Consider the following 14,806-nt stretch of genomic DNA (forward strand, 5'->3'; position numbering starts at 1 on the left):
GTGTTAGAACACAGTAGATAAGATCTGAAAAACATAGCCTCTCAAGTATGTTTTAGTAAGATAAAGTGATAGCTGACATAATTAATATGACATAAATTTAGAATTGAACTATTTTGTGCTTATGATATCAATTTATTTTAATCATATGTCTCCTTAGGGTTCTGTTGGAGTACCTGGAATTCCAGGGATGAATGGACAAAAGGTGAGTTCCATAGAATATACTACTTTTGATCATTTGAGGAGGATTAAAATCACAAAGTTGTTCTAATCAGTAATGTTGGTAATAAGTTTATATCCTTATTAAAATATTATATATACTTTTGAAATATAGGAAAACTATGTTGCAAATGATCAAATTAGTTTAATTTTTAAATGAATGCATTAAATAGCCAAAAACTCTTAGACAATTTTTCATTTTATTTGATATATATGAGATACATTGGTATCTTTCTCATAAATATATTTGGAGTAGGAGAAATATAGTATTTAACATTGATTGTGATAAAGTATACTCTGGTTTATTCTTGTTATAGCAGACTAATATGTATTATTTCTTGCATTAACGAAAGTTATCCCTACAGACAGATGCTGTTGGGATCGTGAATTCAGATGCAAGCTTTTTTTTACAGCTAAGCAATATTAAGAATTAAATAGATTTGCTAAACTCTGATAGCATGCTTTTATTGTACTATTAATAATGAAGGGGAAAAAAAACTTGAAAAAAAAAAACAACCCACAGCTCTACATAGATATATCTGTGTGCCTGTGTGCATTTTTTCCTGCAACATACTTGCCAGTGGGACAAAGCAATTACCAAAGTCACTGCAGGCCAGTCTGCCAGGGGCCGGGGAGCTGAGCCAGGGACTTTCCTGTCTCCCTCAGAGCTTCTGGGCTGGCCCTTTGAGATCCTGTGACCCAGCTTGTGTTCCCAGAGGACTTGAAATCCAGGCATTCTGAATCGAAATCAAAAAGGGCCCAGCCCTTATGGACAGAATAGACCTCCTTTTGACCTCTTCTGGCTCATCCCTCTTTTTTCTCCATGAGACATAGACAATGACAATTTAAAACCTACGAAGTGACCAAGAGCATGGATCTGCAGCTCAGAGAATGTAAATCTTGACAAAGTCCTTGAATTCTCTGGCCTCAATTTCTTCATCTTTAAAAAGGAGACAAGCAATTCCTACCTCATAAGGTTACTATGAGGATTAAATGAGGAAATAGGCATAAAGCCCTTACATCCATGTCTGATATTGCTATTAAACTTTTTCTTCAGCTCATTTTAGTGAAATCCTGGATATTTGATTGACCTCTGTTGTAAGAGACTCTCTATTTCCAGAATTCCTTGATTCCCAAGTAAAATTAGTGTTCTTAACCGAATCTTACGGCAGCCTGTGGTCCATAAAGCAAACACTGGGCGCTCATCAGTAGTTCAGGGCCCCTGTCACTGCTGTTTCCCACTTAGTAAAATGCATACCTGTTTGCTTCACAGATCCTGATAAAGACAGAGGATCAATACTCCATTTAGAATATTGTAGATCATGGAGGGAAACATAAGTAAAAATTTGAGAGCATATTCATTCTATGATGAATTTGAAAATTATACAACAGGATAATATTTGGAAAGGACAAAATATAGATAAAACGTAAATGTTATTTTAATATTTGTACACGTAAAGTTAATGTTTTGCTTTTACTTTGTTTCTTTTTCAACTTTGAAATAATCATGGAAATTCATTGAAAACTTTACCCTGAAACAAAACAGGTCCACAAGTTTAAAACTGTCACATATATGCTTGTGAAGACTGCGTATTCTTTCCTTTTCCAAAGGAAGTATGCAATTTCCTTAGCAAGAGAAAGGAATGTGACATTTTCTTGTCCTAGTCACCAAGTTTAAATTATATTTAAAGGAAATAGTTAATATTTGCAGCTTTATGTCTTGTTATACATCTTTGTGGCATTTTTAAGGGTTTTCTGTAAAATCTAGGGACGCTAAATGATTTCATACTTTTATGAAGGTATCAGCAAAATGTAGTTCAAGATTTGTTTTTCATTCATATAACTTAACTAAAACTTTGTTTATAGAATTTCTTTTAATGATAGCCATTATCTAACATCTGTAATATTTGCTATATCATCTTTAGGACAATAAAGGACAAAAAAATCTAAGTAGCTAGTCACTTAAGTAGCAGGTCATTTAGACAGTAAAAACAAAGCTGGAAATAGAGTAATATTGATAATTTACACTTAGAGCAATGAACTTTGCCTTGGTTCTCTAAAATTTATTTCTCTAGAAAGAGAGGCTAGAATCACATTAATAAATTTTTAAGCACCTTGATGTTCTTAAACTGTCTAGAGAAAATATCTTCTTTGCATGATACAATTTCATTTTTTTCCAGAGAACTTTTGATGCTTAGATCATTTTCAAGTATTGGTTAAGGAAGGATATTATTTCTAAGCTATCAGAAACATGGCAAATAACTAGAACATTTTTAGAAACTTCTCTACTATAAGAGAGAAAGAAAATGACTGTATTAAGCAAATATTTAACTTGTCTTCCACTAAAATATTTTCTATCCATTCAGATGAGGTGACTGACTTTGGCCAATAACTTGATGGTGATTTTTTTTTTTTAACATTATTTTCCTTTCAGTTTTGGTCAACTTGATTGTTAATCTGAATACTTCTTATTTTTATAATGGTCCTCCAATTCTTCAGATTGTATTAGGAAAACAGACTTACAGAAGCAGTAACATGGCATTAAACTCCAATCTAGCCCCTTCTAGCAGCAGCAGCTTTATAATCTATCAAGGGCTACTAAACACCCTTCTGTGAAAAGTGGGAGACAGTGTGATATGTGGTCTCTGCAGTCTGAGAAAGGAAGCCTCAAGTCTTTGTCCTCCTTTGTGTGAGTTACTTAATGTTTCTAAGGCTCCTGTATAAAATATTAATATAGACTTTGCAATATTAACGAGATAATATGTCTAAAGTGAACATAATATAATAGGTGCTCAATAAATATTATCAACTATCTGTAGTATTAATAGTATAGCACTTCAAGAATTGCAACAAAGGAGCCCTAGGCTTACCCTCTAACAGGACAAGAAGCCAGGAAGAAAATGAAGGTGTAAACTCACACAAGAAGGTAAAATATTTCTGTGCTACCTGCTGTCTCCAGTCGCAATGCACCCCATTCCCAATAGTAGGAATACAAGTACCACAGAAAAGAGAAAGACATTTCTCACACTACTTTGAAAGCTCACTCACCGGTGTGGGGTCTTGGAGGAGTGCTGTCTGGAGTCAGACTCTCTGTGCTCTTAGAGCTCATGTGTAGCCTTTGAAACTTCTTCCTGTATGGGCTCAAGGTGGCTTCATTGTAGAGTGAGAGAAGGGGCTGTTCTAATTTATATCTAAGTCTTTAAGAGATAGTGTGCATCCACAAAAAGTCACAGGTGTCTCTTTTCCCCTCTCTGTTCCCAAATCTAAAAGCAGTTGTTTCCATAATTTGAACTTGTTTCCAATAGCCAAAGCAGTTAGGGAAAATTTACTGCTGCTGCTAAGTCGCTTCAGTCGTGTCCGACTCTGTGCGACCCCACAGACGGCAGCCCACCAGGCTCCCCCGTCCCTGAGATTCTCCAGGCAAGAACACAGGAGTGGGTTGCATTTCCTTCTCCAATGCATGAAAGTGAAAATTGAAAGTGAAGTCACTCAGTCGTGTCCGACTCTAGCGACCCCATGGACTGCAGCCCACCAGGCTCCTCCGTCCATGGGATTTTCCAGGCAAGAGTACTGGAGTGGGGTGCCATTGCCTTCTCCGAAATTTAATGCTAGGTCTTAGCTAAAAAGAAATAAATGTTGCCTTCTTTGCCTCTGGCTAATTTATTCAGCACAGAAACTTTTGTAATTCTCACAAATAGATCTTGTTGGTTCAGAGATATTATAAACATTTTATTCATGCTATTTGATTCATCCCTCCTCTCTCTCTCACACACACTCAGGCATGCAATACATACATGAAGAGATACATATCTGCATGTGTACATGATCAGTCGTGCTCAGCTCTGTGTGACCCCACAGACTGTAACCCAACCAGGCTCTCTCCCCATAGAGTTTTGTCTAAGCAGGCTAGAATTTTTCTGAGGACCCAGAATCATAGGGATTGTTTCCAAAGCAGAAGATAAGTATCGGATGATCTTGTTTCATGTATTTTTCAAATGCTTGCTAGGGTTTATTATATCTAAAACTTGAAATACAGTATAAATAAAATGTTGATATTAATGTATCATCCATGAATCTATCCCAGATAACTATGTGATTTTTTTAAGTAACATTAAAATTTAATTAGTTTATGGCTGTGGTATTTAGAGTTCCTTTTCATCTCTTATCCATGAGTCTCACAGTTTTTCACTGACATTAATCCTCACAGCATACTTCTAATGGCATTTTTATTGTAAGTATATTTAGAGAGCAGATAAATGGAAGCCCTCAGACTTTCAAAGGTCAAGCTGTTTATTCAAGTCTATACAGTGAGCTGTATACAATGAACTCAATACTTTTTTATTCCTGATTCATTTTCTGGAACCACTAAATAAAACTCTTCTCTTTTGCAACCTTGACTTTATCATTAAAATGTCTGAGTTAAATTCCTGAAGGATTTGAATATATTGTAGTTCTGTTTATTTCCTGTCTAGTTAGCTTAAATTTACCAAGTGATCTATTACCAAATGTATTTATAACTTTCCAATTTTACACTTTAAGAAAAGATATATAGTGTAAATAAAGTGACTGGTTTTTTATTCCAGATTAATTAATAGCTTGGGGAAAGTGTGTTATAGCAATTTAATACTTTGCTGGTTAAATTATTTTTATTAATTTTTCTATCTTTGGAAGTTGGTGACTGTGTATATTATAGTTCTAGTAATACATGATTGTGTTTTCTCTGATAAATATGAAAATAGGATGCTTTCTTTCTTCTTGAAGCAGCATCATTGCTTTCCTATTACAGGATATTTCTCTTTTTTCTAGTTTTATTGAGATAAGGTATACAGCATAAAGGTTGGACTTCCACATATAATGAAATGATTACCACAATAAATTTAGTTAACATTCATCATCTCATGTAGATACAATAAAAAGAAATGGAAAAAAATGTTTCTCCTTATAACGAGAACTGAGGATTACTCTCTTAAGAACTTTCATACACATCATACAACAGTGGTAACTATACTCATTGTCTTGTGCCTTACATCTCCATTGTCTTATAAACTGGAAGTTTGTGCCTTTGGTGAAGGTCACCTTCCCCACCTTCCTTCAATTCCTCCTTCCGAAAAACCTCCAACCCCAACCTTTGAGAACTACGAATCTTATTTCTTTCTATGAGTTTGGTTTTTTTGTTGTTTTTGTTTTTGTTTAGATTCCACATAAAGGTGGACCATAAAGTATTTATCTTTCTCTGTCTGGCTTATTTTACTTAGCAGAATGCCCTCAAGGCTCACCCGTGTTGTCACAGATGGCAGGATTTCCTCGCTGATTATGGCTAAACAGTATCACTTCTTTATCCACTCATTGCTGATGGACCCTAGGCTGTCTCCATGTTTTGGCTGTTGTAAATAATCTTGCTGTGAAAATGGGATGTAGGTGTCTTTTTAAGTTAGCGTGTTCATTTCCTTTGGATATAGTCCCTGAAGTGGACTTCCTAGATCCTGTGGTAGTTCTATTTTTAAATTTCTGAGGATCCTCCATCCTGTTTTCCATAGTGGCTATACCAATTTACAATCTCCCCAGCAGAGTACAAGATTCCCTTTTCTCCACATCCTCACCAGCGTTTGTTATTTTGTGTCTTTTTGATGATAGGTCTTCTGACAGGCACCATGAGATATCTCCTTGTGGTTTTGATTTGTATTTTCCTGATGATTAGTGATGTTGAGCATTTTTTCATCTGCCTATTGGCCATTCATCTACAGAATATTTCATATAGTAAAATCACATCATCTCTGAGTTCTATGCATATACTCAGAGACAATTTTATATATGTTTACTCTTAAAGAAACTTTTCACTTAATTTTACCGATTGAGTGAAACAAAAGATATTTCTATCCTTTATATAATTAAATTTAAATTCCTTTAGAAGGGAATAAAAAGTTGGTTGAAGGAAGTAATGTAATGCTTCCTGACTTGAAATTTAAAAAATGATGGTAATTAAAAAAGCATATACACTTTCCTTTGACCTCATTTAGGCATGTTGCTATAAATTTTAATACTCGTTACGATCCTACTAAATGAAGATACTGGGAGAGGTAAGAGTAAATAGTTGAGGAAATGGGATAAGTGCGGAAATCAAATAGGATTGGATATGAGAGGAAAGAAAGTTGATCACAGGATGTTGCAAAACAAAACAAGAAGCCAAATATCTTTAACTGAATTATGACTTCAAGTCCACTTATATTCCATTTTAATTGAAAAGGCACTATATTTTATAGATAGGATCAGCAAAATATTATTTACTAAATCAAATTAAACTACATATATAACCTGATGATTTGAGGGGGAAAATACTTACATTAAATGTATTCGTTGATTATTTGCCGGTTTCTTCAATCTTTCATCCAACAGATCTTTTTTCAGTCCTTACTAGTAGGTGCAAGGCACATCTGAGCACTGACATTAAAGCGGTCTCTGCCCTCATGGAATTTCAGCCAATAGGGAGATAAGGACATGATATAAATAGGTACACTAAAAATCTGTTAAATGACAGTATGTTAAGTACTACTGCAGAGAAGCACAGGGCAGCCTGTCCTGGTGCAAAAAGGCAAGGAATGCTTCCCTGAATAGGCAACTTCAGGTGCAGCTTAAATAGTGAACAGCAGTTGGCAAAGAGAAGGGAAAATATCACCACATTGTAGTACTTCCAGATCAAGTTAGACAACCTTGGTCTTAGAATTTTGTTTCTAAAACACCATATTATTAACCACTATAGGACCTAGACTACTTTTTTTTTTTTTTTGCAGATTTCTTACCGCTAAAATAGTTAGTTGATATAAATCACAAAGCCTGTTCTTTTATCATTAGATCTGATCTCTGAATGACACTCTTGATTTTGAGATTTGCATTAAAAATAAGGCTTCAATGAAGTAACTTATTTTGACAATTATAAGCTTAATTTTTACCCAGCTCCCAGGTGGCTCAGTGGTAAAAAAAAATCTGCCTGCTAGTGCAGGAGACACTGAGATGTGAGTTTGTTCCCTGGGTGGGGAGGATCCCTGGAGGAGGAAGTGGCAACCCACTCCAGTATTCTTGCCTGGAGAATCCCATGGACAGAGCCTGGTGGGGTACAGTCCATAGGGTTGCAAAGAGTCAGACATGACTGAGCACAAACAAGCGCACACGTGCATGTGCACATACACACACACACACAAACACACACACACACACACAGAGCACAGCTGTTCCATACCAGGTGACATTGCCAAGGGGATAGGAACCATTATCCAGCTGTGAAACGGCATGTGTATATGTGTGTGTTAGTAGCTCAGCTGTGTCTGACTCTTTGCAACCCTGTGGAGTGTAGCCCACCAGGCTTCTTTGTCCATGGGATTCTCCAGACAAGAATACTGGAGTGGGTTGCTTATCCCTTATCCAGGCAGTCTTCTGATCTAGGGTTCGAATCTGGGTCTCCCACGTTGCAGGCAGATTCTTTGCCATCTGAGCCACAGAGGAACCATGAAACAGCATCAGTGGGGTTAATTTAGGAGAGATCAAATTTCCTTCTAGACCTTCTGTGTCTTCTCTGCCTAACACAGACAATAGGAGAGGGCAGTGTGTAATATTTACTAACATGTATTCAGCACTGACTGTCAAGCTCTTCCTAAGTTTACCCCACGTATTCCTCACAGCAGTGCTGTGACATGGAAACTATTATTAACTCCAGTGCATTAATGAGGAAACCAAGGCACAGAAAGGATATTTTGCCTATGGTCACCAAGGTGTTTGTAGTAGATTCCAACTTCAAAGTCAGTCAGTCTGCTACAACTGTCAAGAATATGGATTTTAAATTCAGGGAATCCCGCGTCTGTGGTTCAGTATTTGTATGGTCTTAGACAAGTTACTTTCCTTCTCTGAATTTAGTTTCCTCATTTGTCAAATGAGGATTGTCATGTTTATTGCAAAGCTTAATTGGACAAAATAAAGGAAGTAATGAATGTAACTGTTTAATTTAAAACACTATTAAATAAGAAAAGACTATTTTCCACTTTGAATTGGGAGCATTAGGAACTCCACGACTCAGAAACCTCCTGAGTACGTAAGTGAATGTTTGTAAGAGGTATTGTCTCTTTCTACTATACTTCACTGATCATTTTGAAAATTATGTCTAATTTTCCCATTAGACATAAGCATTTACCATTTCCATGAATAATTCAGTTCAGTTCAGTTCAGTTCAGTCGTGTCCGACTCTTTGCGACCCCATGAACTGCAGCACGCCAGGCCTCCCTGTCCAACACCAACTCCCGGAGTTCACTCAGACTCACGTCCATTGAGTCAGTGATGCCATCCAGCCATCTCATCCTCTGTCGTCCCCTTCTCCTCCTGCCCCCAATCCCTCCCAGCATCAGAGTCTTTCCAAGGAGTCAACTCTTCATATGAGGTGGCCAAAATACTGGAGTTTCAGCTTCAGCATCATTCCCTCCAAAGAAATCCCAGGGCTAATTTCCTTCAGAACGGACTGGTTGGATCTCCTTGCAGTCCAAGGGACTCTCAAGAGTCTTCTCCAACAACACAGTTCAAAAGCATCAATTCTTTGGCACTCAGCTTTCTTCACAGTCCAACTCTCACATCCATACATGACCACAGGAAAAACCATAGCCTTGACTAGACGGACCTTTGTTGGCAAAGTAATGTCTCTGCTTTTCAATATGCTATCTAGGTTGGTCATAACTTTTCTTCCAAGCAGTAAACGTCTTTTAATTTCATGGCTGCAGTCACCATCTGCAGTGATTTGGGAGCCCCCAAAAATAATGTCTGACACTGTTTCCACTGTTTCCCCATCTATTTCCCATAAAGTGAATAATTAGGCACATCTTTTCCCAAGTGAAAAGAATAATACATCAACTTACTACTAGGAATTATACTTAGGAAAGAAGAAATTAGCTGGGATTTTGATCTTTAAAGTAAAGTGAAGTGAAGTGAAGTCGCTCAGTTGTGTCCGACTCTTTGCAACCCCGTGGACTGTAGCCTACCAGGCTCCTCCCTCCATGGGATTCTCCAGGCAAGAGTACTGGAGTGGGTTGCCATTTCCTTCTCCAGGAACTTTAAAAGTGGGTATATTATCAAAGGCATGTTATACTGCAAGTCATAGAATACTTAACAGAGCCAATTTTTAAAATAAAGGTATTTATTGGTCTGTAACGTGAAATTCCAGGGCTTCCCTTATAGCTCAATTGGTAACGAATCTGCCTGCAATGCAGGAGACCCCGGTTCAATTCCTGTGTCAGGAAGATCCCCTGGAGGAGGGACAGGCTGCCCACTCCAGTTTTCTTGGGCTTCCCTGTGGCTCAGCTGGTATAGAATCCGCCTGCAACGAGGGAGACCTGGATTCGATCCCTGGGTTGGGAAGATCCCCTGCAGAAGGGAAAGGCTACCCACTCCAGTATTCTGGCCTGGAGAATTCTATGGATTGTATAGTCCATGGGGTCGCAAAGAGTCGGACACGACTGAGCGACGTTCAATTCACAACGTGGAAGTCCAGCACTAGTGCAGCCTGAAGCCTTGACACCTAAGCTTCATCACTAAGAACCCATTTCTTCCATTTCATCAGTCTGCCTTTCATGTTGCTGAGGTCCCCCTAATTCCCTCTCTCCTCCTGGTTCTAAGGTAGCTGCTAATCATGCCTGGGGCTTCATTCTTTCCTATCTACATCCAGAGTGAGTGCCTTTCCCCAAACATCCAACATCGCTTTTGAGTTTCCTTGTTATTGAATACACATAGGTCCCCTCCTCCTCCTCATTGCCCAGCTAGGGGAATGCCAGATGCTAATTAGCTATTACCACTGTGGTTCCTTTTCTAGCAACCCCAGTCATGTGGAAAGTTGCAGTAAATACTAATTATCTAATTTAGGAGAGATTCGTGTCAGACACCGGAGCTGAGCAAGTGTGTTGTTTCTGACTTATCCCAGTCCTAACAAACTTCTCTGTCTCACGTACCCCTTCATCCATTTTGATATTTTGTCTTCCTGAAACATAAGCCTTTGTTCTTAATCTGTTTTTCTCCATAAGAGTGCTCACAGAGAACAATTTCTCTGATACACAGGAAAGAGAACCCCACCCCACACTGTGACATCATGCTCCCTGGCTGGGTTTTGGCAACTTTCACACCTTTCATAAGTTGTTTAAGAGGGAATACTGGACAGTGTTTTCCTTAGACCCAGGCAGTGTTCCTCTTTGCTCCTCTTTGTCCCTCTAATGGTGTGTCCCCCACCACAGGGTGGGGAGTCCACAGGGCCTAGGAGACAAGCCATCTCAGAGCTCAGCTCCCCACTTGTAGATCACGGCCCAGGGACCCAGGACCCAAGAATTCCTGCCTTCGCTGTGCTGAGTCTGCTTCCATTGTCTGTAGTGGTCTCTTCCTCGGGTCCACTTTTCCAAGGGTGAACCACCAGCTGGCGTGTGCACCCATATACTTGTGAGTGGCCTGGAGCAGCTAAGGGTGGGGAGCTGTGGGCAGAGCTTGCAGGCTGTAGTGTCCACACGCGACTCCCAAGGCCCTTCCTGAAGAATAAGAGAACTGGAAGAGACGGGAGGGAGATATTAGCAGGCAGGACTGGGATGGGGGGGGGGTGTCATCCATGTGTACTTCTCCCTAGACCTTATAAGGGTGTGCTCAGGGCAGATCATTCTTCTCGTTTGTGTAAATTTCACCCAAATAAACTCAATTTAACTGTTTTCTGTGACCCCTAAATTCTTAGCTATATCTTTGCATTTGAATTTCTTTGTTCAAATTATATTTTGTACATTTCTGTCTGCATTAGCAGTACAAAAACTCAAATAAAAAGTGTTAACCACAAACTTACTTCTGAAATAGTCCATACTGTAGTATTATTGACAATAAGACAACTAGCAAGTTTTCTTATTTATATTTTTAGATATTTGTACTTTTTTAAAAGTCTAATGAATGTTTGGTTATTAGGTTTAGCTTAAGTATTAGGTTAAGCAGTTAAACCCATTTCAGTAGATTATCTGAAATAAGATATTTTCATTGTTTCTGACTGATAGAACCATCTACTTTTCTACTGTTATTCATGTTACCAAGGAGGACAAAGAGATTTTCATTTTAGGGAGGGAGTTTGCTGATTGGATAAATGAGACAGCACTCCCCTACAGGGATGTCAGTTCTCTGATGTATGACCAAACCCAACTGGTCAGAGTTTTCTGTTTCTCTTCCATGAGTAGCAAAGCCTCTGCCTCCAGGAAACAAACAAAAGAAGCATTAAGCGCTGAGCATGCCAGCAGGAGCTACAAACTACTGAACTGCTCCACATTAGAGGGCGTGAAGCTGAATTCCCAGGGTGGCTGAGGAAGGTGGGAAGGAAGGAAGGAGGAAGGAGAGGTGGAAGCGGAAGAGAGGGGAAGGCAGCAAGACGAGCAAAGTCTGAGTGCTCTGCAATGACACACCTTTCAGGAACACCAGGTGTTCAACCCTGCGCTTACAGAAGGCCTGCTGCTGCTGCTGCTACTGAGTTGCTTCAGTCATGTCCGACTCTGTGCGACCCCATAGATGGCAGCCCACCAGGCTCCCCCGTCCCTGGAATTCTCCAGGCAAGAACACTGGAGTGGGTTGCCATTTCCTTCTCCAGTGCAGGAAAGTGAAAAGTGAAAGTGAAGTCGCTCAGTCGTGTCCGACTCTTAGCGACCCCATGGACTGCAGCCTACCAGGCTCCTTCGTCCATGGGATTTTCCAGACAAGTGTACTGGAGTGGGGTGCCATCTCCTTCTCCACAGAAGGCCTGAGAAGAGTGAATTTCCTGAGGCAGATGGTAAGCAAACCAGAGAAGACATTCAGATGGGAGAACTTGAGCATGGGGCCCGAGGCTTCCATAGTGGGTAAAACTGGTACTTGAAGCAAGTTTAATCAGATGTCGGAGGAACACGGAGCCACCACTGACATCTTTAGTCCAACAAAATAACAACTACTACTAATAAAAGAACAACTAAATCTTAATCCTTTAAACCTGAGAGAGGGTAAGCATTTAATCTGCCCCTAAACACTGCATAGAATAAAAGCTAAACCCCATGGAAGCTCAAGCAATTTGCTCTGTGTTCCAGGACCAGAAGTAGAAAACTTAAGATTAGATTGGAGGCTTCCTAATAAGCCGCTTTCTTATTTTATGCAAAAATGAAAGACAAAAGAAACTCAATAAATACGAATAAATTCTTTAGACACAAGTTATTCAAATAGAAGGAACACAAGATAGGGAATTGGAAGACCTGGGTTCTAATCTCACATCTGCCTCTTTGCAGCATTTTGTTTCTGAAAAAGGTACTTTCCCTCTCTGAGTGTGTTTCTCCATCTATCAGGAATGGCTCGCTCAGCTGCTTTCCACTAAAACATTGCCCTTGGGACTTCCGCGGCAGTCCAGTGGTTAAGACTCTGTGCTTCCTCTGCAGGAGGCACGGGTTTGACCCATGGTCAGAGAAATAAGATCCCCCATATAAGATAATAAGAAATAAGACCCCCCATATTATCAATGATAATATTGTTCAAGTTGACTAAGTCCTATTGATTTTATATTTAAGTCGCTCTATTAATTACTGAGTGAGGGGTATTGAAATCTCCAACCATAATCGTGGATTTGTCTGTTTCTGTTTGCAGCTTTATCAGTTTTTGTTTACATATTTTGAAGCTGTATTATTAGGTACATCAAAATTTAGGATTTCTATGTCCTCTTGATAAATTGACCCCATTATCATTATGCAGTGAAGTTCCATATTCCTGGTAATGATCTTTGCTTTGAAATCTACTTTGTCTGAAATTAATAGGTGGTGCTACTGAAAAAGAACCCAGCTGCCAATGCAGGACACATAAGAGATGTGGGTTCAATCCCCAGGTCAGGAAGATCCCTTGGAGGAAGACATGGCAACCCAATCCAGCATTTGTGCCTGGAGAATCCTATGGACAGAGGAGCCTGGAGGGCTACAGTTCATAGGGTTGCAAAGAGTCAGACAAGAATAAAACAATTTAGCATAAACTCAACTAGTGATAATCATCTTACAGGCAAAATGTTTTTTGTCAGCATTTCTATGTGAGGTCAGCATTGTTATTATTTCAAAAGTAGACAAGACATTACCCGCCCCTCCGCCCAAAAATGCTATGAATCTATATCTTTCATGATCATGGATGCAAAATTTCTAAGCAAAATGCTAGCAAATCAAATCTAATAATAGTTTTTTATATGCAGTTGGTTAACTCTGCCAGTGTGGAACCCTCAAATACAGAGGACTGACTACATGGAACTTGAGCAACTCTGGATTTTTGTATCCCTGGGAGTCCTGGAATCAATCCCCTGTGGATATCTAGCAACAGTTTTATGTAAAAACAGTAGCTTATCATGACTACATGGCATTTATACTAGGAATTCAGGGTTGGTTTAGTATTTGAGAATCAATCAATGCAATTTTCCACATCAGCAGATTAAAAAAGAAAAACCATATGATCATATCAATTTATGCATAAAAAACATTTGACAGAATGTGCTTCCCTGGTGGCTCAGTTGGTAAAGAAGCAGCCTGCAATCCAGGAGACCAGGTTCAATTCCTGGATCAGGCAGATCCCCTGGAGAAGGAAATGGCAACCCGCTCCAGTATTCTTGCCTGGAGAATCCCACGGACAGAGGAGCCTGGTGGGCTATAAGTCCATGGGGTTGCAGAGAGTCAGACATGACTGAGCAACTAAACCACCACCATATATGTATATGTTGCCTATTCTGTGAGTGCTTCTGCTTAGGGAAAAGCAGATGTTAGAGTGAGTCTGTAAGGGAAATGATGACACATGTAGGTTCTGAAAGGGTCTTGGAGGAACTTGAGATGACATGATAAATTATACAACTGGCATTGTCCCAGCTGCTACTCACCCTTCACTGAGGCACACAGGGTGAGGGGAGGAGCAGACGGAAGAGAGGTGATAACGAAATAGGTGCAAACGTTTATAATGACTGGGTCCCCGTACTCACAGGCACAACTGTTGGAGCCTCCCGTCCCCCAGGCAACCACTCTCCCCCGACAGAGTCCTGGCTCAGTGCTTCTCCTTGGCAGCCGTGGACGTTCTGCTCATTCTCAGCATCCTGCCTCTCAGGGGACTCCTCCCACCCTTCACTGACCCCAGGCTGTCCCTCTATTTTTCAATTTTATTTTAGGCTGGCCTGTGGAGAAGGCAATGGCACCCCACTCCAGTGCTCTTGCCTGGAAAATCCCATGGACGGAGGAGCCTGGTAGGCTGCAGTCCAGGGGGTCGCTAAGAGTAGGACAGGACTGAGCGACTTCACTTTCACTTTTCACTTTCATGCATTGGAGAAGGAAATGGCAACCCACTCCAGGATTCTTGCCGAGAGAATCCCAGGGATCAGGGAGCCTGGTGGGCTGCCATCTATGGGGTCGCACAGAGTTGGACACGACTGAAGCGACTTAGCAGCAGCAGCAGCAGCAGCAGAATGTGGATGTGTAACTGCTGGGTCAGTGTCTCTCCCATCTTCTTCCTGGGTCCCCGTTTCTTTTCCCACCACTGCCTTTTGCCAAAGCTGAGACAAAGAGCTGTCTCTTGCACC

General features: G+C 40.0%; 1 protein-coding gene across 1 annotated transcript in view; it reads left to right on the forward strand.

Annotated features, from left to right (window-relative positions):
* Positions 1-14,806, forward strand: part of COL25A1 (collagen type XXV alpha 1 chain) — an 87,167-nt gene that overhangs the window by 24,600 nt on the left and 47,761 nt on the right. Inside the window, exon 5 of the mRNA XM_040238378.1 lies at positions 158-202. Coding sequence (XP_040094312.1) covers positions 158-202 — 45 coding nt within the window. The remainder of the gene's footprint in view (positions 1-157; positions 203-14,806) is intronic.

The sequence above is a fragment of the Oryx dammah genome, unplaced genomic scaffold (assembly GCF_014754425.2).
Source record: "Oryx dammah isolate SB20612 unplaced genomic scaffold, SCBI_Odam_1.1 HiC_scaffold_3, whole genome shotgun sequence".
Lineage (NCBI taxonomy): Eukaryota > Metazoa > Chordata > Mammalia > Artiodactyla > Bovidae > Oryx > Oryx dammah.